Below are 22,032 nucleotides of genomic sequence, written 5' to 3' on the forward strand. Positions count from 1 at the left end.
TAAAGAACTCTCATACAAAAGAAGCTTTCGCTAATCACGCAAATCATATAATTCAATAAAAAGAAAATTCTGTGCATATAAATATAGATAACTATAGTGATTCTCGATCTAAATATTAAACCCATGTGGAAAGATTCCTTGCCGTCTGAAAATAAAATAAAAACTCCATACATCTTAAGATCTAAACATCATATTTTATAAGAAAAAAAGATCTAGAACTTTCTTTGAAGAAATTGAAGTCTTCATTATGTCGGAATTATTACATAGTATTATTTCGGATGATGGCTAACTTAATTAAAATGAATCATATTAAGTTACAATGTCAACGACCGAAAATAATTTGCACATCGTGACTTTTTTTAAAGGTCATGAGGAAATGATTACCGTTGGATAAACATAAATCATTTTCGATTTTTAAAATATTGGAGTATATGTTATAGGCTACCATCATTTTACAACGACAACAGAAAAAGGCTTGCCAACAATCACGTTCATGTATACAAAAGATACGTCGACTGACTAGCTAGTGCATGTGGAAGGCCGGTGATCTCCAAAAGGCCACAGTGGCCATTTTTCTTGCTCACCGTCACTGGTACCACTAGACTCTAGAATGTGCATGTTATGGGTTTTCCCATTTCTGAAATTTTCATACTCAGAATTTAAATAGCCGTTGATTATATATCCCTTTGGTCGAAAGTTCCATGCTCGAATAAATGAACACGCCCCATATGTTAATGCTTTTATCTAGCATACATATTGCTTGACTAAGTGACAACTTATCCAAGCAACTAGCATATGACTCTGAAAATGCATAGTACTATTGCATGTTTCAGATTCGTAGTAGCTAGAGATAGTAATAGTTAGAAATGTTTCAAAATTTGTTAGGTTAAATATAAGACGAATGTGCGTATCATAAATAGTAAGAACATCAAAATTAAAAGTGACAATCTATATTTGGATACATCATTATCAACTCACATGGTCCAAAAAAAATTGAATGAATCAAATAGGTTTGTGCTGCATGACTCGAGACTTGTATTTGTCTCGTGCCATTAGTTTTCAACTTCAAACCGGAAGAAACCGGCTAATATAAACCAGTACATTGGTTAAGCAAACTAACTCGGACGAATAATATAATCCAAGTATCCAAACAACAACAAATATTTAAAAAAAAAAGAACATAAGAGAGAGATTGGTCGTGTCGTGGCTCGAGGCTCGTTTCCTCTGCGCGTGGAACAAGTACAATCATACTTTTGTCGGAATTCTCGGTAGTGACTCTCCACGATCTCTCTTTCTCTCTCCTATAACTCGGATCACCACATGACTTCATCTCCTCCTCCTCCTTCCTTCCCGTTAACACAGAACCAATCTCCCTAAAGAATCTCCCCCAACTCCTCATTCTCTCTTCTCTCTTCGTCTAGATCCCCCGAAAAAGGCAAAGGCTTTGAGGGATTGATTGATTGATTAATGTCTTTGGTATCGAGTTCCAGAGACATGGGAGGAGACGACGAAAGCACGTCCAGAACGCATCGTCACGACGGCACAGACGACGAGGGCGTTGAGTCCTTGGGGAGGCAGATGAGCGAGTCTTCTATCTGCGCTACAGAGGAAGAAGAGGAAGACGAAGATTCAAAATTGCATCTGGGTCCTCAGTACACTATCAAGGAGCATCTCGAGAAGGATAAAGTTGCTTCCTTTTTGCTTTTTTTCTCAAAATTATATTAAAAAATTTAATAAACGAATCTGAATTTATAGGATGATGAGAGCTTAAGGAAGTGGAAGGAACAGCTTCTTGGAAGTGTTGATGTCACCAACATTGGAGGTTTGTTAAAAAAAATACAAACTTTATAATAGTAATTATAATAATCTTGGAAATGATTGATAGGTCATTGTGTTTGTTTGCTGTCTCTGTGTTTTATGTGAATAGTTTGGTTATAGATTCTACATTTGTTTCTTTTATGGAGTTTATAAAGTTTTGTCTCTTTTATATGTGCAGAGACTCTTGACCCTGAAGTGAAGATCATTAGCCTGGCGATCTTATCACCTGGAAGACCAGACATTGTTCTTATGGTACCCGAGAATGGGAATCCAAAGGGAATGTGGTTTACTTTGAAAGAAGGGAGCAAGTACTGTTTGAAATTCACATTTCATGTTAACAACAACATTGTCTCTGGTCTTAGGTACACCAATACTGTGTGGAAGACCGGCGTTAAAGGTAATAAACAACAACACACATGAGTTTGTTTTAAGATTCTCTTAATTGTTGGGAATGTGATTTAATTCTTTTTATTATGTGGATTCTCAGTGGATAGAACAAAGGAAATGCTTGGAACCTTTAGTCCTCAGCTGGAGCCATACAACCACGTGATGCCTGAAGAGACCACTCCTTCTGGCTTGTTTGCTCGAGGCTCATATTCTGCAAGAACTAAGGTACGTGATAGTGACATTCATTCAGAATCTAACTAACTCTGTGATTGATAAATATTCTTTGGTGTTGATACTTTGCCAAAATCTTGTTTCAGTTTCTTGATGATGATAATAAGTGCTACTTGGAGATCAACTACAGCTTCGACATCCGTAAAGAATGGCCTGCGGTTTGAAACTCAAGAACCTGAGATGATGTGTTGTCACTTTTCAGTAGAAGTTGTGTTTGTTTCACTCTTTTTTCACCGTTGAACATATTATTGTTTTTTTTTTCTTTCTAAATCATCATGGTAGAACAAGAGCGACATTTACTTCCTCTTTGATCTTGATTTTTTGTCCAGTAATCTCGTTTGGTGTTTGTTCTCAAGTTCTACTCTCCTTCTGCTTCTTAACATGTGTCTGATGATATGATTGTGTCATATACTCATATCCTGAGATGTATAATGAGTAATTGTCTCTCAGTCAAAAGCTGAAGGGATGAAAGTTAAGAAAAGACAAAATGGGTTTGCTTGACAGAAAATGCATCATCATATGGCTTTCAAGAGAAGATTTTTTTTTTAAAAATTATTATTTGAAATTTGATTAGATGGATTCACATATTTTGCATTTCAGTTTCTCATTCCAATTATTCAAACACGCAAACTCCAAACTTGAACTGCTGCAAAGTTTTCTCTAATATAAATACAAATTCTAATATCAATATCAGGTCTTATCCTCATGGCTCATAAGTCACTTTCTTTGTCATGTGAAGTCTTATCCTCATGGCTCATAAGAACACAGTATTGAGAATAACACTTTGCTGTGAAGCAAAGAAGAATTGAAATGCATCTATGACTGAGAAAATATGAAGATCACAATTGAGTATATCAAAAGAGGTAGTGTTGACAAAGCAAAGGCAATGAACACATCTTTAGGAAAGTTTGACATTTACCATCTCATAAATGGATCATCTTGGTCTTTTGTTTTGCTCTCAAAGTTAAAAGAAAAAAAAAAACATCCTATTTATATACTTCAAGAGGGGTAAGTAAATAAACCATTCGACTCCCTCCTTGTTGTACACTTTATGCCTCATCTTCTCCCAACCCAAGACTTTTATGTACTCTTACCACTTTCTTTAAGAGAGTTTAGTCTCCTAAGTCTCTGGTCAAGTTCTGCCATCACCGCCGGTTCCTGCTTCTTCCGCTGCTTAGATATTGTGTTGGTAGTCATGGATCCGATTTTCTCAAACGCCACCTAAACAAAAGATAATAAACGAATCTTGAACATGTGAACTAGTTTCTTTTTTATTTTCGGATTAGGGATATAGCTTACCGTTAGTAACTCATCAGGGTCAAAGAGCTGGTGTGAGGTAGTCTGGATTATGTTGATTACATCACCAACCTGGTGTGCCATAAGCAGCTCATTTTCTTTCATCTACAAATAAACAAGAGATCCGTGAAAATGAGATTTAACCTTATGTAAAAAAAAACACTGATCAAAAGGAAGAGAAGTAAGAACCTTGAATATTGCCAAAGCTGCATGGAAAAGAACCTTAGCTCCTTCATAGAAAAGTACATCCCAAACTCGTAGAGTTGTCTGAAAACAAAACTTCTCTATGTAACTAACAAAAGCAAAGCTTACGAAGCCAAAGAATCCAATGTAGTGTTTTTTTTTTAAAAAGAACCTCAGAAGGCAAGCTTTTAGAAAAGAGGCAGAGAAACCACTCTGTGGCTACAAGGGAAACATCAAAGCCCATATCGTCAAGATGAGTAGCTATTCTGCAAAAAAAAAATGTAATGTGTTTTCTTGATCAAAACAGTAAGATAATCAAAACACAATTTGATCAAAAGAACCAAGAAGGACATACCGAGGACATTTTTGGGCGAGCAAATCTTTGAAAACCCGCTGCTCAACATGGCAACCAGACAAGTTGGTTGTGTAGCAGTCGCGGACTAATACGTTTTCCAAAAGGACTGCTAGCATCCAGAACGCGTCTTCTTCTGTCTTCATGACAAGTAACAGTAACGCTGCAACATAGTTTAGTCCCTGCAACAAAATGATTAAGATTACAAAACTCATTTGAATAAAGACAATGAAGATGAGAAAAATAATTATGTGTGTACCTGGCAATAACCAACATCAGAGTCTCGAAATGAATACCCAACAAGCACACGCCTTAGAGCAGCATGACCCTCTGGAGTGTCCAACCAAGGATGGCCTGGGAAAGTCCGTGGCAGATCCTGCAAAAATTAAATACACAATGTCAAAAGCAAATCATGAAAAGATCTAAGGAGATTGCACTCAAAGATAAGGGAATCAACTTATCACATCACATAATCTCAAACAGTAACATAGCAGCATAAAGGGTCTGCCTATAAGTTGCATGAACACAATAATGAACAGCTGATCCCAATGTTCGAGAGATCGCTAGGCGGTGGTTAGAGACTTTATATGAGATTATTGATTATGTGGATGCCTATACCGATTTTTTTAGCACCTAGATCAAATTTTTTTCACAAGGCGGTTGAAAAAAATTATTTCGATTTAGATCCGATTTGCCGACTATGCAGATGCCTAGGCGCTACCTAGACCAATTTTTAGAACAGTGTCGGATCTAGAACAACCAAAATATATGGAAATGAAACCTCACTTATTGGTTTCCTGAAGCCATCATCAAATCCTAAGACCCTCAAAACAATTCCTCAGAGGCATAATGTCAAGATCAGAGAGGGTGAGAATCAACTATTCATAGCACATAACACATGAAGTAGTCTTCTATGACCACCATCACACAATAGCACTAGCCCCTTGCCTAGAAGATAAAAAAGAAAAGATTGAGACTTCAGATAAAAGACCAAAAAACTCACATGATCAATCTGCCGCGTGGCAGGCGTGACCATCCCATCAACAGCCTTAGTCAAATCACCGTAATAACTCTCCGGAACAGTAGACTTCTTCTTAGCAGCACCGGAGAGAGAGAACCAAACCTTAGGCCTCAGCACGGGCGGTATCCCTTTCCTAATCAGCCTCTTCAGCGTAATCGCATTACTCAAAGCCGAGATCTTCAGAGACGTCTTCGACACGATACTGTCTCCGGTCAACAGAGTATCCGGCTGGAGATACCAGTTAGCTCCTTTGCTAGCTTCCAAAGCCCACCAGACACGGCCTTGGTTCCTCACTTTCTCTCTGACTTCGTTCAGGACGTTGACGTCGTCGACGTTTCCTTCCACGGTGAAGCCGTATAGGTCTTGGAACTTGACGACGATGTTGGCTCGTCGGGCGTGGATGCTGGGGCGGAGGATCGGGATTTGGGATTGGAGCTCGGTTGTTAAGTCTCTTTTGCTTTGGATCCCGAACATCGTGGGGTCTTGTCTGATTTTTTTGGAGTCAGTTTCGGACCAATCACGAACATGTCAAGAAAGAGAAAAAAAGAAACTGAGGATGGTACAGAGGAAATGTAAAGGAAGCTCCTTTATTGGATTAAATTTTAATTAAAAGTTGTAACCTTTAATTATTTTTTTAATGTTGTCACGTTCTGCAAACGTTATCTCTCTCTCTCTCTAATCTTCTCCTCTACGCAGTCAAATAATTTTTTTGTGAATAAAAAATTCAGAAGCAAAAAAGAAGAAAAAACCAAGAACAAATGATTTTCCCCCACCACCCTCCTGTGAGTAACGATGTCACTAAAAATGGAAAAGAAAAGATAATCAAAATGAAAAATCCAGAGGAGCTTTTAGTTGAGTCCCGTGTCTATTGGTGTTGTCGAGAAGAGATGTATGAGAGGGAGAGGTTATCTTATCCTCGAGTCGATGAAGGTCCACAAACACTATTATAAACAGTAGTATATATTACTTTATGGAGTTAGTGGTTTTGTATTCCACAGATTCAAAATTTGAAGTTAGAGCAATGCATGCGTTTAAACAACTTTAAAATTTGCTTTGATTATTAACAAATTTTCAAACTTAAGACGGCTAAAAACGTGCTGAAGTGTTATGTAGCTACTATGTATATACATTGAATACAATCAAGGCGTTCGTTCATATGATAATGACATGTACATTTTTGAAGTTTAATATAGATGACTGGAGGATTATATATTCTCCCATCGGTGGATAAAATATGGTATCTCATAAGTACTAGTTTTTTCTTTTAATTATCATCAGATTTGCTTACAAGATACGTGAGTCCACGACTCCACTAACCATTCATAACTTTGCGTTTCAAACTCTAACCATTTTTAATCCCCTACCAATTCGTTCCAACAATATAATATGTTTTTTCTTTGGTATATCAAGCCTCAGAATGAAATGCAAAGTCCCGTTCATCTCATGTCTCTTGACCATATTCATTATTCAAGATAGAGCAACTTGATATGTTTGTCATTGTATCGTTGTAATTTGAAGGCATATGTTATGTCGTTGTAATGAGCATTTTCCACTGGATCAGACGCAAGACTCTTGGACCTATAACAACTGTTTTCTCCGCCCAACTCATCAACACCACACTGATCCTGTTTGTTAACAAGTGAACTCCCACATCTATACAACAAACGCGATATTGCGTTCACCTTGAACTCAACACAAAACGAGCTTTGACAATGGTAGTTATCGTCTATATAGTGTGTCAGGAGAGTGATGTGTTTATGGCATCTCACGGAGGGAACCTTGGAGTCACGATACATGTACACTTAGGTTTCTATTGGTTTCAAAGATCAATTTCAGTGGGTGTTTTACTTACACATTCTTAAAACAAGGAAAAGGTATTGAAGATTAATTTTACAGGGTCACAAAGCTTATGAACAAAATCAGAAGCTTATAACAATATAACACCAAATATAAGGCATTTGCTCCCATTCTCTTTGAACACATCAATGACCTAAGGATAAGCAAAGCTGTAAGAAATGTTACAAAGTATCCTGTCCCTGACTCCTGAGTGTATTTGCAAAAAATCAAAATCTATTTCCACAATTTAAAGATCCTCTTTTTTCTTTGCACATACGGTTTGTAAGACAATATTATCATCAATATACTCTTTTAACTCCACTTTCTAAGCTTTATTTTGAAACTAAGAACCTTGGATTTAACATCATCTTTTCATTAACAAGATTATATCATGCAAAAGAAACAAAACATCAAAATCCAAGACATGATGATGATTCACCCCAAAAAAAAAACTTATTGAATAAAAAAGCTCAATGTCTTTCAGAAAAGAAACAAATCTTTCACCAGGGCACACACTTAATACTGCTTATTTTCCACAGTGTATCAAACTGCCCGCACCTAGGAAAAGCCCGAAAATCGCTGCGCTGCCCATGGTTGTCTGCCCTATGTACCTTATCTTCATTAGCCCAGGCACCTGCAAGTAACAAATGAATCATCAAGCAGTGATCCACTATGAGATTGAGATTGTTTTCACAATTGTTTTCAAGAGCTGATTACTAGTCTAACCTAAAGCACAAAGACTTCAGATCTATCATCCTCTCTAGCTAAGCTAACTAACAAACACAACAACAAGAGCATTCAGTTATAACTGAATCGTTTGTCTTAAAGTTCTCTAACATGGTGACAACTAGTTAATGTCTCAAAACTATCATGTCAGAAAAGATTTCATTTCACTAAAAAGGAACCGACTTTTACAAGCTTGAGAAGATGTTCATATAGAGAAAGTCGTTACCTTGAATCTAATCGCCTCGTAAGTTCCATAGACAGCACCTGAGAGATTTAAATACACACAAGATTGTAATTTGTATCAATCGCAATTGGGATTTAGGGTTTTTTCGAGAAAATTGTACCTACAGCGCCGCCAACTGCGCCGCCGATTGCAGCTCCGGCAACGACTTTGGTTAAACAATCTTTCGCCATCTTTCAATAACGTTGCGGTGGTTAGTCTTCGCCGCTTTTATGTTTTTTTTTTGGACAATCTATTTTTGCCTTTCGCTACTACAGGGAGACAGAGCATGTAACACCGACTTCTTACAATAACCAAATTTAAACCGGGGATACTTGAGTGAATCTAACCGGTTTACCCAGATCACTAGTAACCCGCCAGATCACTAGATTACAAAAAAATAATTTTCCAATCTAACAATTTATAAAAAAATAGATTCATTTTGTGTCATAATATAATTTGTTTTTAGAAAATATTGTTTCAAAATAGAATCAGTGAATTTTTTATATTTATTAGATATTGTGTGAATAATTAAATTATGAAGCTTTCGTTATTGATTGAATTATATCTTGTTTATATGTTAAATGATATTTTTTGAACTAACAAATATTTAAATTATTGCTAAAGAATCTACATTTTGAAACATATAGAGTAGTAGTATTATTTAGAACGTACTTACGTTTAGTTGCAAAATGTATGAAACATAACTACAAGAAACAGTTTTTTTTTTAAAGGAATATCTTGTTTTCCGGCAGGCTTAATCTTGTATTTATCATGTATCCAACATGCATTTGCTCCGGTTCTAATCTATCAGTATTAAAAAAAAAATAGGGAGAAAATGTTAGTTTACATATGGCAATGAAAACTTATCATCATTGCGGCCAGCCACAACTAAGGAAATGAGGAGATGTTAATATAGAGAACCCAGGTTCAAGTGGATTATTACAATGAAAGAATGTGAGAGTTTGTCATGGTGGATTATTATATGCAATTTTGATGTATCTTTTGATAAACCCCTGTTTCGTGGACTAAATATTCTGCCTTTGCTTGTGGTCACATATTGTTCAAAGCCGGCTCTAGTCCCTCCTCTAAAGCATATAAACCATCTTGTTTTGGCCCCATGTCATGCAAAATTAAACAAACCACATTTTAAAACATCCTGTGTAGTTTAGCTTTAGATGGTTGTAAGCAGGTAAATGACACTCATGTCCTAAATTCAATTCACTTTAAACACTTCATTTTAGTTTTTCCAAAGACAACTTTTCATTTTGTTAATATTTCATTATTTTATAAGAGCTACATATTTGATATTTTACATGTCTTAAGCCTCTTAGTTATATGGAATGGCACTAGGCATGATCACCCAATCTTTCGAATGTGTGGATGGGACAGAATGTGATAGTTTGCTATGGGTTATGCAATCAGTTTGGACTCTCAAGTGTCTTTGAAGGAAATTGCTTTTCTTTAATACAAGTCACTCATTCAACTCTATATTGAATCTCAGATTAGAGAGATTTTTAATCAGAAATTGAAGCAACTACTGATATCATTTATTGTTTTTATGTGTTTAATATTGTCAAACATCTAAGCTGTGGCATGAATGATGAGGTCAAAAAGCTATGCAGCTTCGAAAAAACTAAAAAAGAACAAGTTGTAGGGAGTTTGATTGGGCACCAAGTCACGGTATATTAATAATAATCAGAAAGGTGAGGCAACTACTGCTATGAGCAAATCAAAAGGACATGTCTCATTATAGAACTTGAGAACGTCGGAAATTTTAATATTTGTTCCACAACATGGAAAACACCAACTTCTTTTTTCTGTCGTATACTTGACCAGAAAACTAGCAAATAATGCTTTTACAGTAAGTTTGGTACAGATCCAACACAAATTATATAAAATGCGGTGACTCTGGTAGCAATTCTCTATAAGCAGATGCAATAATCACAACCTTTAAATTGTGTTTGTAATGTGGTTTTTATTAAGTTAGATGAATTTAGAATCTAAAACCAATTGATGAAAATCGATTGTCTCTTTTTTTAAAAGATATATTCTAACTTTTGATGTAGAACATTATCTATAATTCACTATTTTGAGACGATTGCTTGTTAGCTATTAATCTCAAAATTTTTTTGGCAAAGATTGATGAGACCAACTTTGGATTGAAATAATTATGGATTATGTTTGATACCATATTAGTTTCAATCTAAAAACTAAAATTAATCGGTGATAAATAGATTAGCCAACTTTTTACATATTATTATTTAAGATCCATTTGAACTCGAAGTCTCGAACAGAAATTATACCTAATAATTTTATCAATGAAATTGTGCATTCTAAATAGAGATTTGTAAGTTTGTTTTGTTTTGTCTACCAAAACTAATTAAGAATCAAGAAGTAATTAATGTCTTAATAATTGTTTTATGACGTGTCAATTACAATTTTGTGTCTCCTCTCCTTTCTTCTCTGACCCACAAATAAACAAAAAACAGCTTATCCGTCTCCTTGTCTGCATGATGATGCAATTTTTCAGACAATTTTCATCCAAAATTCTCATCCAAATTCTTTCGTAACTTTTTTTGTTTTTTTTTCCTCTCCAGTAGTCATACAAAGACAATTTGTTCTCCCTGTTCTGCAAAGAAAAAAAAAACAACAACTGATTCTTGGAGTTTTTAGTTTTCTTTTTTTCAAGAAAATTAGAATTTTTCGAAGGACGCTTTGATGGATTTGCATTTGCATATTCGACCCTGGTTTACGGTATTCTCGATAAATCCTTTTAAGAAAACTTTTCTTTGGTGCAATTTTGTTTTGTTGTTTGACAAATGCAATGGATCTTCAGGGGATGTCGTGAAAAATCTTTCAGACAAAAACCTGTTTGAATGTCTCTCCCGTGTTCTCATTGTCTCGGCTCTAGTTCGAAAATGTCTGTCGGTCAAGAAAATGTCTATCCTGTCGAAGTTCCTGGTAACCTATTAATAATGTCAATATCCATTTTACAAGGCTTCTCTATGAATACCGTTTTTTAAATGTTGACTTTGTGTTTTAGGGTCGCGTGCTTGCTTATATGACCTTTTATGTTCTGACACACCAAGATGGACTCTTCAAATGGATTTGCAGACATCTTCTTCTTCTGGTAATACCTAAAACACGACTTCCACCAACGTTGAGTTGGCCTAGTGGTAAAGGGGTTGCAGCTGTAATTTCCGCCACTTGGGTTCAACTCACGATGGGAGGGACTATTTACAATGCTTGGGTTCCCGGCAAAGAGGTGAAAACACCTTTTTTTAGACCAAAAAAAAAACACGACTTCCTGCAATGCAGCTTTCTCTACATATTATGCTAGTTGTTGGGGGTTTTTCTACTCTATTTCCACCTCTACTCCTATCAATTAGTATATGATATTGTCTACTTGGGCCCTGCTAGTGTTTGTTGGAGACCACCTCATGTCCTGTTTGACATTTTCAGATCCTCGAGATCGGTTGGAGAAGTTGCTGAAGCAACCTGGTAATAAATATTGTGCTGACTGTGGATCTCCCAAACCGAAATGGGTGTAAGTTGATTGGTTTATGTATGTGTGCACTTGCACATTTCTTCTATTGATCGATTGATTCATTTTAGTGATGTTGTGTAGATCTTTAAACCTCGGTGTATTCATCTGCATTAAGTGTTCTGGTGTACACAGAAGCCTTGGAGTTCATATATCAAAGGTCTTACTTTGCTTCTCTCTTCCCTTTTTTGTATCTTTTAAGCCTTTTCATCGATTTTTATTGGCCATTAATCACAGGTTTTATCAGTTAAGCTAGATGAGTGGACAGATGATCAAGTTGATATGCTCGTAGGGTGCGGTGGAAACACTGTAGTGAACCAAAGATTCGAAGCTTGCAACATCGACCAGTTAAAGAAACCTAAACCAGATTCCAATAATGAGGAACGCAATGATTTCATCAGGTGACATATTTTACTCACACTTTGATATAGTGTCATGTACGTATATAGTCATCTCATTGTTTATTATCCTGAATCTGCAGGAAGAAATATGAGCTGCACCAGTTTATGGATCCAAAAGATAGTGATTTGTGCTCTCATCAGCAGCCTAGCCAAGTAAATAATCCACCAGCGTCTTTATGTTCTTCTAGCCACCGTTCTGCGAAAAACCGTATTGGTCATGCTCTTAGGAATAGCTGGGGAAGAAGAGAATCTGATCACAAAGGCACAAAGAAGAGCAATTCTCTGGTAAACAATCAGTATACATACATGTTTATGTAATGAATGTTGCTAATGTTAGTTATTGTGGATGTGTTTTATAGGCAGGTATGGTTGAGTTTGTTGGATTGATTAAGGTTAATGTGGTTAAAGGAACAAACCTTGCGGTTCGAGATGTGATGACCAGTGATCCTTATGTCATCCTTTCTCTTGGCCAACAAGTAAGCTCTCTGGAAAAATGATCTTTAGAACTAAACTATTTATGGAAACTAAACAGGGTCTGTTTCTTGATGTTGGTGAAGTCGGTAAAAACAAGGGTGATAAAGAACAACTTGAATCCTGTGTGGAATGAGACGTTGATGCTTTCGATACCTGAGCAGGTGCCTCCTCTCAAAGTGGTAAGTGCATATATATATGTTTTTGACTTATAGGTACAAGAATAATAACAGTTACATAGTTGAGTTTCCTACAAGAAATGAGAGCATGATCGAACAAAGAAGGAAGATGTGGAAAAAGATATGCTACTAGGTTGAAGAATAATGTTTTTGACTGTGTGTACTGAACTCATTAATTTTTTTAAGATTAATATACATAGGTTTTGTTATATTTTTTAAAAAATAATTGATCTTAAAATGTTTATGGCTTTTAAAGTCCAGGGTCAGCCCTTATACCGAGCTATACCAAACTCTTAAACATGTCATTTTTTTTGCAGCTAGTGTACGACAAGGACAAGTTCACGACGGATGATTTCATGGGAGAGGCAGAGATAGACATAGAACCATTGGTGAGTGCAGCAATAGAGTACGAGACATCAACCATAAGAGAAACGAGGCGGCTGGGGAGTTGGCTGGCGTGCAAAGAGGATACATCGGTGAGTGATGGAATAGTCTCACATGAAGAAGTGAAAGTGAAACAAGACATTTCACTAAGGCTTCAAAAAGTGGAGAGAGGTGTTCTTGAGATCCAGATTGAATGTCTTCCACTAACTCAATGATAAACACTTTCGTTTTCTCCCTCGTTTTCTTGTTGTTGTTTATATTGATAGTGAAGAGATGCTACTTTTTTCTTGAGATACCTCAAAACCTATGTACAAAAACGCATAATCTGATTGATGATTGACAATTCTTTCAGAACCAATCCTAGTTTCTACCAAATAATATGAAAACAAGCAATAGCTTCAACGTGTTTTCCTTTAACAAATGTAATGTGTTTTTGATGTTTCAAGGCTTCAGGCTTCAAGCTACCAGGATTACCTGACTCTATTGATTTTTAATCAAAACCATAAAAGAATTAATCTCGTCTAATGTGTTTACATTACTAACGATTTATTACTACTTTTTTTCAAACGTGTTATTTTTGTTTCAAACGTGTTATTAAACAAAACCAATGAAGAAAATAGTAAATAATGTATTTCTAGCAACCTAAACATAATCTGTGAACTTATAAATAAAATGATGGCATAAATTTACCTAGTAGTATATATAATTTTTTTTTGTCATCAGTAGTATATAATTTAAATAATGTATTTTCTAACAACCTAAACATAATTTATGTACTTATAAATAAATGACAACATAATATTTAACTATTAGTATATATAATTTTTCTTATTGTTTTTGTTTTATTATTTGAAAAGAGAGAAAGGATTCATGAGGTCAAACCTCTTAAAAAAACTTATAACCATTATCTCTTTTTTAGATAAAAGAAAAACAAAATGAATAATAAATGACGTCAGCATTGACAAGGTAAGCACGTCGAGTCCCTCCAGATGTCTGGTTCGGTAATAGCTTCAGGAATGAAACGCGGACCTCCAATAAACAAACAATGGCCATTACCAAACTCTTCATTCTCTCACACCAATCAAAACATCTCATTTTCTCCTCTCTCTCTATCTTCTTAGCTTTACTACCTTCTTTTTTTTCCTACCAAGATCCTCCCATGGAGGAACGAATGAGAACAACATTGATTCCAAGACGAAGACATATCTGAAAAAGTAAACACACAAAACCAAACCAATACAAACACAAAACAGACAAAAAGAGTTAACCAAAAAATGTCGGTAGCACACGCAGATGACGCCGACGATTACAGCCGACCAACGGGAGAAACCTACCACGCGGAGAAAGCGTTACCGAGCGGAGACTTCTACACGGGCCAATGGAGAGACAGCCTCCCTCACGGACACGGCAAATATCTCTGGACCGACGGTTGTATGTACGTCGGAGAATGGCACCGCGGCAAAACCATGGGGAAAGGCCGTTTCAGCTGGCCTAGCGGCGCGACCTACGAGGGCGATTTCAAGAACGGCTACATGGACGGCAAAGGCACTTACATCGACTCGTCCGGAGACTTGTACAGAGGATCGTGGGTGATGAACCTACGACACGGCCAAGGCACCAAAAGCTATGTCAACGGAGACTGCTACGACGGAGAGTGGAGGAGAGGCTTGCAAGACGGGCACGGGAGGTACCAGTGGAAGAACGAGAATCATTACATCGGCCAGTGGAAGAACGGGACGATGAACGGTAACGGGACGATGATATGGAGCAACGGGAACCGTTACGACGGGTCTTGGGAAGACTCTGCTCCTAAAGGAAACGGTACGTTCCGCTGGTCGGACGGGAGTTTCTACGTCGGGGTTTGGAGTAAAGATCCTGAAGAACAGAACGGGACTTATTACCCGACCACAGCTTCAGGGAACTTCGAGTGGCAACCGCAGCAAGTGTTCTGCGTTGATTTGAGCGAGTGTGTGGTTTGTACTTGTCAGAGAATCCCGGTTTTGCCGTCCCAGAAGATGCCGGTTTGGTACGGTTCGTCCGAGAGTAGTAGCGGGAACAAGACTAAGAGTAGTGGCAGCAGCGAGAGGCCGAGGAGGAGATCTGTTGACGGAAGGGTTAGTAATGGTGAGATGGAGTTGAGGAACAATGGTTCTGGTTATCTTCAGGTAGATGATACGGAGAGTAATAGATCATCACCGTTAAGGCCTTTGAGAATACAGCCTGCTAAGAAACAAGGTCAAACTATCTCTAAAGGACATAAGAACTATGACCTCATGCTTAACTTGCAGCTTGGGATTAGGTAAGTGTGTTTGTGATTGAAACTGCTTGTGTGTGTTTTTTCTTTGATGTTTTTGATTCATTGTTGTGTTTTTTTTTTGTAAGACATTCTGTTGGAAGACCAGCTCCGGCTACTTCTCTTGATTTGAAGGCTTCGGCGTTTGATCCAAAGGAAAAACTTTGGACTAAGTTTCCATCTGAGGGATCTAAGTACACTCCTCCACACCAGTCTGTTGAGTTCAAATGGAAGGACTATTGTCCTGTGGTTTTCAGGTTAGAATATGCTCCCTTTTTTTTCCGTCAACTACCCAGAGCTGATTCTCCGAATAGCACCTCTGTCTGTCTTCTTTTGATTTTTTTCTCTTGTGTTGGTACTTAAGAAAACTTATGAAATTTCTATATAGGACTCTGCGGAAATTGTTTAATGTGGATGCAGCAGACTATATGTTATCGATATGTGGCAATGATGCTCTTAGGGAGCTATCATCTCCAGGGAAGAGTGGAAGTTTTTTCTACTTGACCAATGATGATGGCTACATGATCAAGACCATGAAGAAGGCAGAAACAAAGGTAAGTATCAGAGTAAAGTTAAAAGCTGTTTATCAAGAAACATTCATTTGTGTTTACTTGAAACAGGTTCTTATAAGGATGCTTCCAGCTTACTACAATCATGTAAGGGCATGTGAAAACACTCTAGTTACCAAGTTTTTTGGTCTTCACTGCGTGAAATTGACTGGCACTGCACAAAAGAAGGTCAACTACCATTTTTGTAATTCATCTATGTGTGTTCTTGTTATTAGCATTTTCAGTTTTGGATGTAGTGATGAAGAATACTTGCGCATGCAGGTTAGGTTTGTGATAATGGGGAATCTCTTCTGTACTGGTCACTCCATACATAGGCGGTTCGACCTCAAAGGATCATCTCATGGCCGTCTTACCACTAAACCAGAGTCTGAAATAGATCCAAACACAACGCTCAAAGATCTTGATCTAAATTTCATATTCCGTTTGCAGAAGAACTGGTTTCAAGAATTCTGCAGGTGATTTGATTCATTACATGTAATAACACTCTTGCTTCTTCTTTCATTAGTCACCTAATTTCTAGCATTTTTGTTGATAGGCAAGTGGACAAAGACTGTGAGTTCCTTGAACAAGAGAGGATCATGGACTATAGTCTCTTGGTTGGTCTTCACTTTCGGGAAGCATCCAAGGACTCTGCCACTCCTACTTCCGGTGCTAGAACCCCTACCGGTAAAATTTTATCTCAACTTTCAAATTTTCGACCATCTCTAATCCATCTCTATATTTTTCCTAGAATAGATAAACTGTTTTTGAGGTTGGTTTTGCTCAAATTAATATCTCTACAGAGAAAATGTTATTTTTGAAGGGTAAAAATAACGAAAATATAATAAATGTTAGTTTATTTCTATATTTAGAGGAATAAATAACATTCTTTTGGTGATAAAAAAAGATAATAACATTCTTTTATAGTTTCTCTGAATAGTATAGTAACTTTGTTATACAACATACATTAGAGCAAAACCAAATTCTATAATAAAATTTTATTTTAGAGAAAGAATATAAAAGTGGATAGAAAATGCTCTAAAGCTTATTTGTTTAAGGCAATTTTCTCTTGTTTGAGCAGGAAACCCTGATAGTGGAAACCCTCGTCTCTCCCGAGCAGACATGGACCGATTTCTTCTTGATGCCAGCAAGTAAAAACCACAAACTTAATGGTTATACCCACACTTTAAGTGAAACTGCAAATGGTGTTTTATAACACAAGGGTGGTTTCTTGGATGATTCTTTTTCAGGTTAGCATCAATAAAACTGGGTATAAACATGCCTGCAAGAGTTGAAAGGACAATGAGAAGAAGTGACTGTGAGAATCAGCTTGTTGGGGAACCAACTGGCGAATTTTACGATGTGATTCTCTACTTTGGTGTTATAGACATTCTACAAGACTATGATATAAGCAAAAAGCTTGAACATGCATACAAATCAATGCAGTATGATCCAACTTCGATCTCAGCTGTTGATCCAAAGCAATATTCTCGACGTTTCAAGGATTTTATCTTCAAGATCTTCGCAGAGGACACTTGAGACCAAGCCATCTAATTAACTTGCACATGCCCAACGCCCAACAAAGTTGAGGTTTTTCTTTTTGTTAGAAATTCTTGTTTATTTTTCTTTATAGAAATATCTGTAAATTTTATTATTTAACCAAAATCCATTGTAATAGGGGAAAATGATTCTTTTTGTAACTAAATTAAGTTCAATACTCTGCCTTTTCTTTTTCTTTTTGATACTCTTTGTATTGTGTTTCTTTATACGTGAAAGAAAGGATGTGTACAGATGTTGACATGTATTTCTTATTAACTTATCCCATCCAAGTTTACAATTCATTTTTATAGAAAATGTTTCTATCTTTTTCAGATTATTATTTTTAATTAGACGTGGTTATTTATGGTTTTCAAATTGATTTTTAATAGTGAGAACAAGTTGACTATATGAGGTTTCTGAATTCTGATGATGCACACACTCGACAGGCCAACCTCAAAGTCAATGCTAATGGTTTTCAATTTTTCAAAGTAATTAGTTTACATATGATTTTATACGTTTTGTTTATTTATTTATTTATTTATTTCTTTATTTACATAGGACTTTACAATTGTATGTCAGTATGAAACAATCACGTCAGGAAATAAGTTAAAAACATCTGTTTAATAGGTTGGTCCTAAGTTTGAGTCCATGTAGAAACTAAGTTATTACGATTTAACTAGATGAAGAAAGAGTCATGTCTTAAGGCTTCAGTCAAATAATAATAAAAAGAGTCATGTCTTAGCCATTGTTAAAAAACACTAAGAGGTTGATTGTTTGTAGTTTTTAAAATAGTTTTTGGTTTTGAAAAACTATTTTATTTTCCAATGAAAATTTTGCTAAAAATGATTTTTTTTTAAACTAGAAAAATTAGTTTTTCAAATAACTACCTAATTTCACACAAAAACCAAAATCTGTGTTTTTTTAGATTTCTGGCAGTTTCCTACGATGATTTTTTTATTATGTTTTCTTATTTATCATATTAATTTTAATGGTCTTTTTTTCATTTTTTTTGTAACTGATCTTTCTTTTCATTATTTGTCTCATTCTTATGCCTCATTGCCACTCTCATATGTTCACTTCACCATCACATCATCAATACATTTTTTGTACTTTATTAATATAAAAGAAGTGATTATATATACAACTAGAGCAATTGTTTTCGAGTTTTTCACCTCAGCACTCAAAAAATATTTTATCATACTTGTAAATTAGAAGAAGTTCTCTTACTTGTAAACTAAAAGAAGTTCAAAAATTTTCAAAAGGAAATTTTATTTTAAAAGTCACAATTTTTATTAATTTCTATAGAAATTATTTATACAAAAATAACCATAGAAATATATGTGTAAAAATTATTTTAGAAAAAATCATCCAAGGTATGATACTTTTTTTAATGCTTAATTACTTGTATAAGTAGCATTTGAAATCAAATATAAAAGGCATTCGAGATCAAATTAATATATATATATATATATATATTTATTTATATTTATATAGAATTTACGATAGTTTTATTTTGTATTTATATTTTGTTTTAAATAAGTTTTGTAAATAAATTTATGTGTATTTTAATGACAGAGTGATGGCTCAAGGTCAAAAGATGGAGGGGAGTACAAAAAACACCTAAAATACAATTTTGACGCCATTAATCTTTTTTTTTTTGAAAAAGGGCATTCAATTTAAAAAGACAAGTTACAAAATGTGATTTGTTAGATCACATAGTTTAAAAAAGTTGGATACATAATGTAAGTAATGAAAGAGCTATTAAACCAAGAAGTTGGTAATAATACTCTTTACTTTGACCAAACTAAGAAGGATGCTTGTGCACTTGATTTAGGAACCTCGACCTTTACGGCCTCGTTTCCCTCTTCCTCGCGCTGTCATCCATTCCATTCCTTGGTACTTTTGTGCAGGCTTGATCAACCTACCCTTTCTTGTCACACTTCCAAATTCATCCATTTGCTCAGTAATATGAAAGTCACTTTCCATACCACCAACCTCTTGGATGGACTCGGTTGAAAGAAAGGTCATGGTTGAAGGATCATTTCTTGAGTGGGTAATACCCTCATTAATGATAATATCTGATGGAACATCGTCCATAATCTGTAGAGAAGTGTGAGCAGATGACGAACCTGCTAGTGTAGAAGCTAAAGTAGATTTGGCATCCGAAGATGAATGGCAGAAAATAGTAGAGCTATCCTTTTGAGAAGTAGCTACCCGAAGAGACAAAAAACCTGCTGATGGAGATAAAGTCGACTGAGAGTTGGAGCATGTGGCTATTGTTACCGAAGAGTGTGTGGGGCAGCTTGGCGGCATTAAATGATCATTTGGCTCAACACCAGCTTGTGTTTCCGTTTCTGAGTTTTCAACTTGTACCATCTTTTCATCTGATACAACATTGATATGAGCTTGTTCCCTTTCAGATTCAATCTCTTGTGCTCCATTTGACATATCTTCAGTAAAGCATGTATCCACACACGTTTGGGGAGCTGGCAGGAGGCATCTCTTTTCTTTATGCCCTAACTGTCCACATCTGCCACACATACTCGGAATCCAAGTATATTCAACATCCACCAAAAATATATTACCTTGTTTGTCATCCAAGGCAATTTGCTTCGGGAAGGGCTTGTCAAGTTCTACTTCAACTAGTAACTTTGCTTCTCCCAAAGTAGTGGGATCAAGGCGAGGTTTGTGCGTTTGCATAGGCTCACCAAGTCCTGATGCAACATGACTGAGACCTAATCTTGAGTAGCAACAATCCGGGACATTTTTGAGGTTTACCCAAACTGGAATAGTTGAAATTTCAGGGACTTTGATGAGTGAGTTCACTGGTTTCCAAGGTGAAACGAACAACAAGCAGTCATCAACGTGCCATACACCTCTCTGAACTACCCATTGTCGAGTTGATTCATGGGGAATGTGAAACATATAAGACGACTCACTTATCTTACGACAACCTATTCTACCGGATCTTCCCCACAACCTATTCACTACGGCATGAATTAGACCTCCAGGAGGAAGAGAGCAACGATGAAACTGACCAATAACATACTCTTTTTTATTCTCCGGTCCTAAGGTTAGTACTTGTGAAGGAATTGAAACCTGAGGAGTTCCGTCGAGTCGGAATGTAGGCTTGGCAGCTCTATAAAGATTCCTGGTGGCCGGGTTCATTCTAGCAGCCCATGGAAATCTTAGCGTTCCATCATCTTTAAGCTCCGGAACCGGTATCTTCTGAACCGGTATAAGAGGAAACTCTCTAACAGCAGTTTGGTGATCTCTTTTCTTCTGGTTTTGACCAAGTCCATCATTCAATGATGGCCAGAATGAGTCAAGGAGATTGTTGAGGTATTTCGGGTCAAAATCAGATGGTGTTGATGGCGTTGGAGGAGTAGCAGGCGGAGCAAATGCGAGAGGTTTCGCCCATGCACCCATTGATGGAACGAAAGCACTTGGTGGGTTAGATAATTGCTCTCCAACATCCTCCAAAGAATGGACAACTGCAGTGTCTCTCTCAGATTCTTCGTCCAAGGTATGAGCTTTTGCTATCTCAGAGATTACCAATGGCAATGATTCTTCAACTACGGCAATGGACTCATGGGTGATAGAGGAATCAACAGGAGGAAGATTTCCGGCGGTTGATTGAATGGTGGTTGCAGGAGGAGTTTCAGAGAACTCGTCGTCGCAAGGAGCCGGATTTACAGAAGAAGCTTCGGCTGGTTGAATCGAAGCTTCGATTGCAGAGGTGAAAGCCGGGGAGGAGCAGCTAGAGACGTTGATTGGAGGCGTAACTTTCGTTACATTCGCCGTAGGAGCTTCGATTTCATATGGGGGTTTCAGATCCATGTGAAAGAACAGAGCACAAGACAGAGAGACGTTAAGTTCGTTGGGTTCGTAAAGAGGAGACGAGACCGGATCTGGCACTCGTGGTGGGCGACGCGCCGGAGCAACGTCGGCGATCGAGCGGCTGACCGGTGGGCTTTTTTTTTTTTTTTTCGCGTCTTTTATGTTGGTCCGGAGTTGTTTTGACGCCATTAATCTTAAAATCAACAAATGCCTAAAGACAAAGTTATTGAAATTCCATATGTTTTATATCATAAACTCACTTCACCACTAACAAGTAGTATTATACATACAACAACACATTATTAAAGAAACAAATATATAATATATTAACTTATTGCCTACTACTACATAACATAATAAAACATCAAATAATGCTCTTCGCAAATAAATACTAATCACATAATCACATCATCAGAAAATCATATTAAGAACAATAAAATAATATTTCGCGCGAAGCGCGGACAACCTCTAGTAGATTATAAGAAGCACATGGAGTTTTGAGACACACTGGTTTCACTTTCTGATTTCCGAGAGGCGCCGTCGTTCGTAACTGGAGACTTTAACGATCTTACTTGCAACTCGGAAAAAACATGACGACTAGAGCGCTCAGAAGGATAAACTATAGTTTTGTTTAATAGATATTCAACTTTTATACATTATAATAGTTTTATTTAATAAAAATCAATATCATATTTTACTAATTAATAAATATTTTTTCTATTTCTAAATTAAATAAAACTAATCTCTATTTATAGAGAAT

The 22,032-nt window shown here is 36.5% G+C and overlaps 5 protein-coding genes across 7 annotated transcripts; 3 read left to right on the top strand and 2 right to left on the bottom strand.

Moving 5' to 3' along the window:
• Nucleotides 1-1,088: 1,088 nt before the first annotated feature.
• LOC106388991 (rho GDP-dissociation inhibitor 1-like) lies at nucleotides 1,089-2,791 on the top strand. The gene is made up of 5 exons (XM_013829170.3): nucleotides 1,089-1,686; nucleotides 1,756-1,822; nucleotides 1,997-2,215; nucleotides 2,306-2,430; nucleotides 2,523-2,791. Exons 1-5 carry the CDS (start codon nucleotides 1,468-1,470, stop codon nucleotides 2,598-2,600), a joined length of 708 nt encoding a protein of 235 aa, XP_013684624.1. The 5' UTR covers nucleotides 1,089-1,467; the 3' UTR covers nucleotides 2,601-2,791.
• Nucleotides 2,792-3,239: 448 nt separating this feature from the next.
• On the bottom strand, nucleotides 3,240-6,199 carry LOC106439162 (growth hormone-regulated TBC protein 1-like). The gene is made up of 7 exons (XM_013880546.3): nucleotides 5,271-6,199; nucleotides 4,527-4,643; nucleotides 4,271-4,449; nucleotides 4,088-4,181; nucleotides 3,922-3,999; nucleotides 3,736-3,837; nucleotides 3,240-3,657 (listed from the first exon to the last, which is right to left on the bottom strand). The coding sequence occupies exons 1-7, from the start codon at nucleotides 5,760-5,762 to the stop codon at nucleotides 3,517-3,519; spliced, it is 1,203 nt and encodes a 400-aa protein (XP_013736000.1). The 5' UTR covers nucleotides 5,763-6,199; the 3' UTR covers nucleotides 3,240-3,516.
• Nucleotides 6,200-7,429: 1,230 nt separating this feature from the next.
• LOC111204512 (reactive oxygen species modulator 1-like) lies at nucleotides 7,430-8,391 on the bottom strand. The gene is made up of 3 exons (XM_022699458.2): nucleotides 8,195-8,391; nucleotides 8,077-8,114; nucleotides 7,430-7,758 (listed from the first exon to the last, which is right to left on the bottom strand). Exons 1-3 carry the CDS (start codon nucleotides 8,262-8,264, stop codon nucleotides 7,651-7,653), a joined length of 216 nt encoding a protein of 71 aa, XP_022555179.1. The 5' UTR covers nucleotides 8,265-8,391; the 3' UTR covers nucleotides 7,430-7,650.
• Nucleotides 8,392-9,034: 643 nt separating this feature from the next.
• On the top strand, nucleotides 9,035-13,451 carry LOC111214628 (probable ADP-ribosylation factor GTPase-activating protein AGD11). 2 transcript variants are annotated; one of them, XM_022717621.2, is made up of 10 exons: nucleotides 9,036-10,827; nucleotides 10,910-11,034; nucleotides 11,117-11,203; nucleotides 11,536-11,620; nucleotides 11,702-11,777; nucleotides 11,855-12,018; nucleotides 12,099-12,303; nucleotides 12,378-12,494; nucleotides 12,576-12,671; nucleotides 12,986-13,451. In XM_022717621.2, exons 2-10 carry the CDS (start codon nucleotides 10,950-10,952, stop codon nucleotides 13,265-13,267), a joined length of 1,197 nt encoding a protein of 398 aa, XP_022573342.2. In that variant the 5' UTR covers nucleotides 9,036-10,827; nucleotides 10,910-10,949; the 3' UTR covers nucleotides 13,268-13,451. The 2 variants fall into 2 exon arrangements, with proteins under 2 accessions (XP_048632285.1, XP_022573342.2); XM_048776328.1 differs by having other exon boundaries at nucleotides 9,035-11,034.
• Nucleotides 13,452-13,922: 471 nt separating this feature from the next.
• LOC106385676 (phosphatidylinositol 4-phosphate 5-kinase 6-like) lies at nucleotides 13,923-18,412 on the top strand. Of its 2 annotated transcripts, XM_013825583.3 has the most exons (8): nucleotides 13,925-15,351; nucleotides 15,435-15,602; nucleotides 15,734-15,899; nucleotides 15,966-16,082; nucleotides 16,176-16,369; nucleotides 16,450-16,580; nucleotides 16,975-17,044; nucleotides 17,144-18,409. In XM_013825583.3, the coding sequence occupies exons 1-8, from the start codon at nucleotides 14,327-14,329 to the stop codon at nucleotides 17,430-17,432; spliced, it is 2,160 nt and encodes a 719-aa protein (XP_013681037.1). In that variant the 5' UTR covers nucleotides 13,925-14,326; the 3' UTR covers nucleotides 17,433-18,409. The 2 variants fall into 2 exon arrangements, with proteins under 2 accessions (XP_048632283.1, XP_013681037.1); XM_048776326.1 differs by having other exon boundaries at nucleotides 13,923-15,351; nucleotides 15,734-16,082; nucleotides 17,144-18,412.
• Nucleotides 18,413-22,032: the final 3,620 nt, after the last annotated feature.

The sequence above is a fragment of the Brassica napus genome, chromosome A3 (genome assembly GCF_020379485.1).
Source record: "Brassica napus cultivar Da-Ae chromosome A3, Da-Ae, whole genome shotgun sequence".
In the NCBI taxonomy this organism is placed as follows: domain Eukaryota; kingdom Viridiplantae; phylum Streptophyta; class Magnoliopsida; order Brassicales; family Brassicaceae; genus Brassica; species Brassica napus.

Bases quoted from the DNA above. Each gene is read 5' to 3' on its own strand.
- LOC106388991 (XM_013829170.3), top strand. From the start codon at position 1,468: ATGTCTTTGGTATCGAGTTCCAGAGACATGGGAGGAGACGACGAAAGC. The intron at 1,823-1,996 runs GTTTGTTAAAAA...TTATATGTGCAG, and splicing joins TGATGTCACCAACATTGGAG to AGACTCTTGACCCTGAAGTG. The intron at 2,431-2,522 runs GTACGTGATAGT...ATCTTGTTTCAG, and splicing joins CATATTCTGCAAGAACTAAG to TTTCTTGATGATGATAATAA.
- LOC106439162 (XM_013880546.3), bottom strand. From the start codon at position 5,762: ATGTTCGGGATCCAAAGCAAAAGAGACTTAACAACCGAGCTCCAATCC. The intron at 4,644-5,270 runs GTGAGTTTTTTG...TAATTTTTGCAG, and splicing joins CCACGCGGCAGATTGATCAT to GATCTGCCACGGACTTTCCC. The intron at 3,658-3,735 runs GTAAGCTATATC...TCTTTTGTTTAG, and splicing joins ACCCTGATGAGTTACTAACG to GTGGCGTTTGAGAAAATCGG.
- LOC111204512 (XM_022699458.2), bottom strand. From the start codon at position 8,264: ATGGCGAAAGATTGTTTAACCAAAGTCGTTGCCGGAGCTGCAATCGGC. The intron at 8,115-8,194 runs GTACAATTTTCT...TAAATCTCTCAG, and splicing joins CGCAGTTGGCGGCGCTGTAG to GTGCTGTCTATGGAACTTAC. The intron at 7,759-8,076 runs GTAACGACTTTC...TGTTACTTGCAG, and splicing joins ACGAGGCGATTAGATTCAAG to GTGCCTGGGCTAATGAAGAT.
- LOC111214628 (XM_048776328.1), top strand. From the start codon at position 10,950: ATGTCTCTCCCGTGTTCTCATTGTCTCGGCTCTAGTTCGAAAATGTCT. The intron at 12,304-12,377 runs GTAAACAATCAG...TGTGTTTTATAG, and splicing joins CAAAGAAGAGCAATTCTCTG to GCAGGTATGGTTGAGTTTGT. The intron at 12,672-12,985 runs GTAAGTGCATAT...TTTTTTTTGCAG, and splicing joins AGGTGCCTCCTCTCAAAGTG to CTAGTGTACGACAAGGACAA.
- LOC106385676 (XM_048776326.1), top strand. From the start codon at position 14,327: ATGTCGGTAGCACACGCAGATGACGCCGACGATTACAGCCGACCAACG. The intron at 15,352-15,434 runs GTAAGTGTGTTT...TTTTTTTGTAAG, and splicing joins AACTTGCAGCTTGGGATTAG to ACATTCTGTTGGAAGACCAG. The intron at 16,581-16,974 runs GTAAAATTTTAT...TTGTTTGAGCAG, and splicing joins CGGTGCTAGAACCCCTACCG to GAAACCCTGATAGTGGAAAC.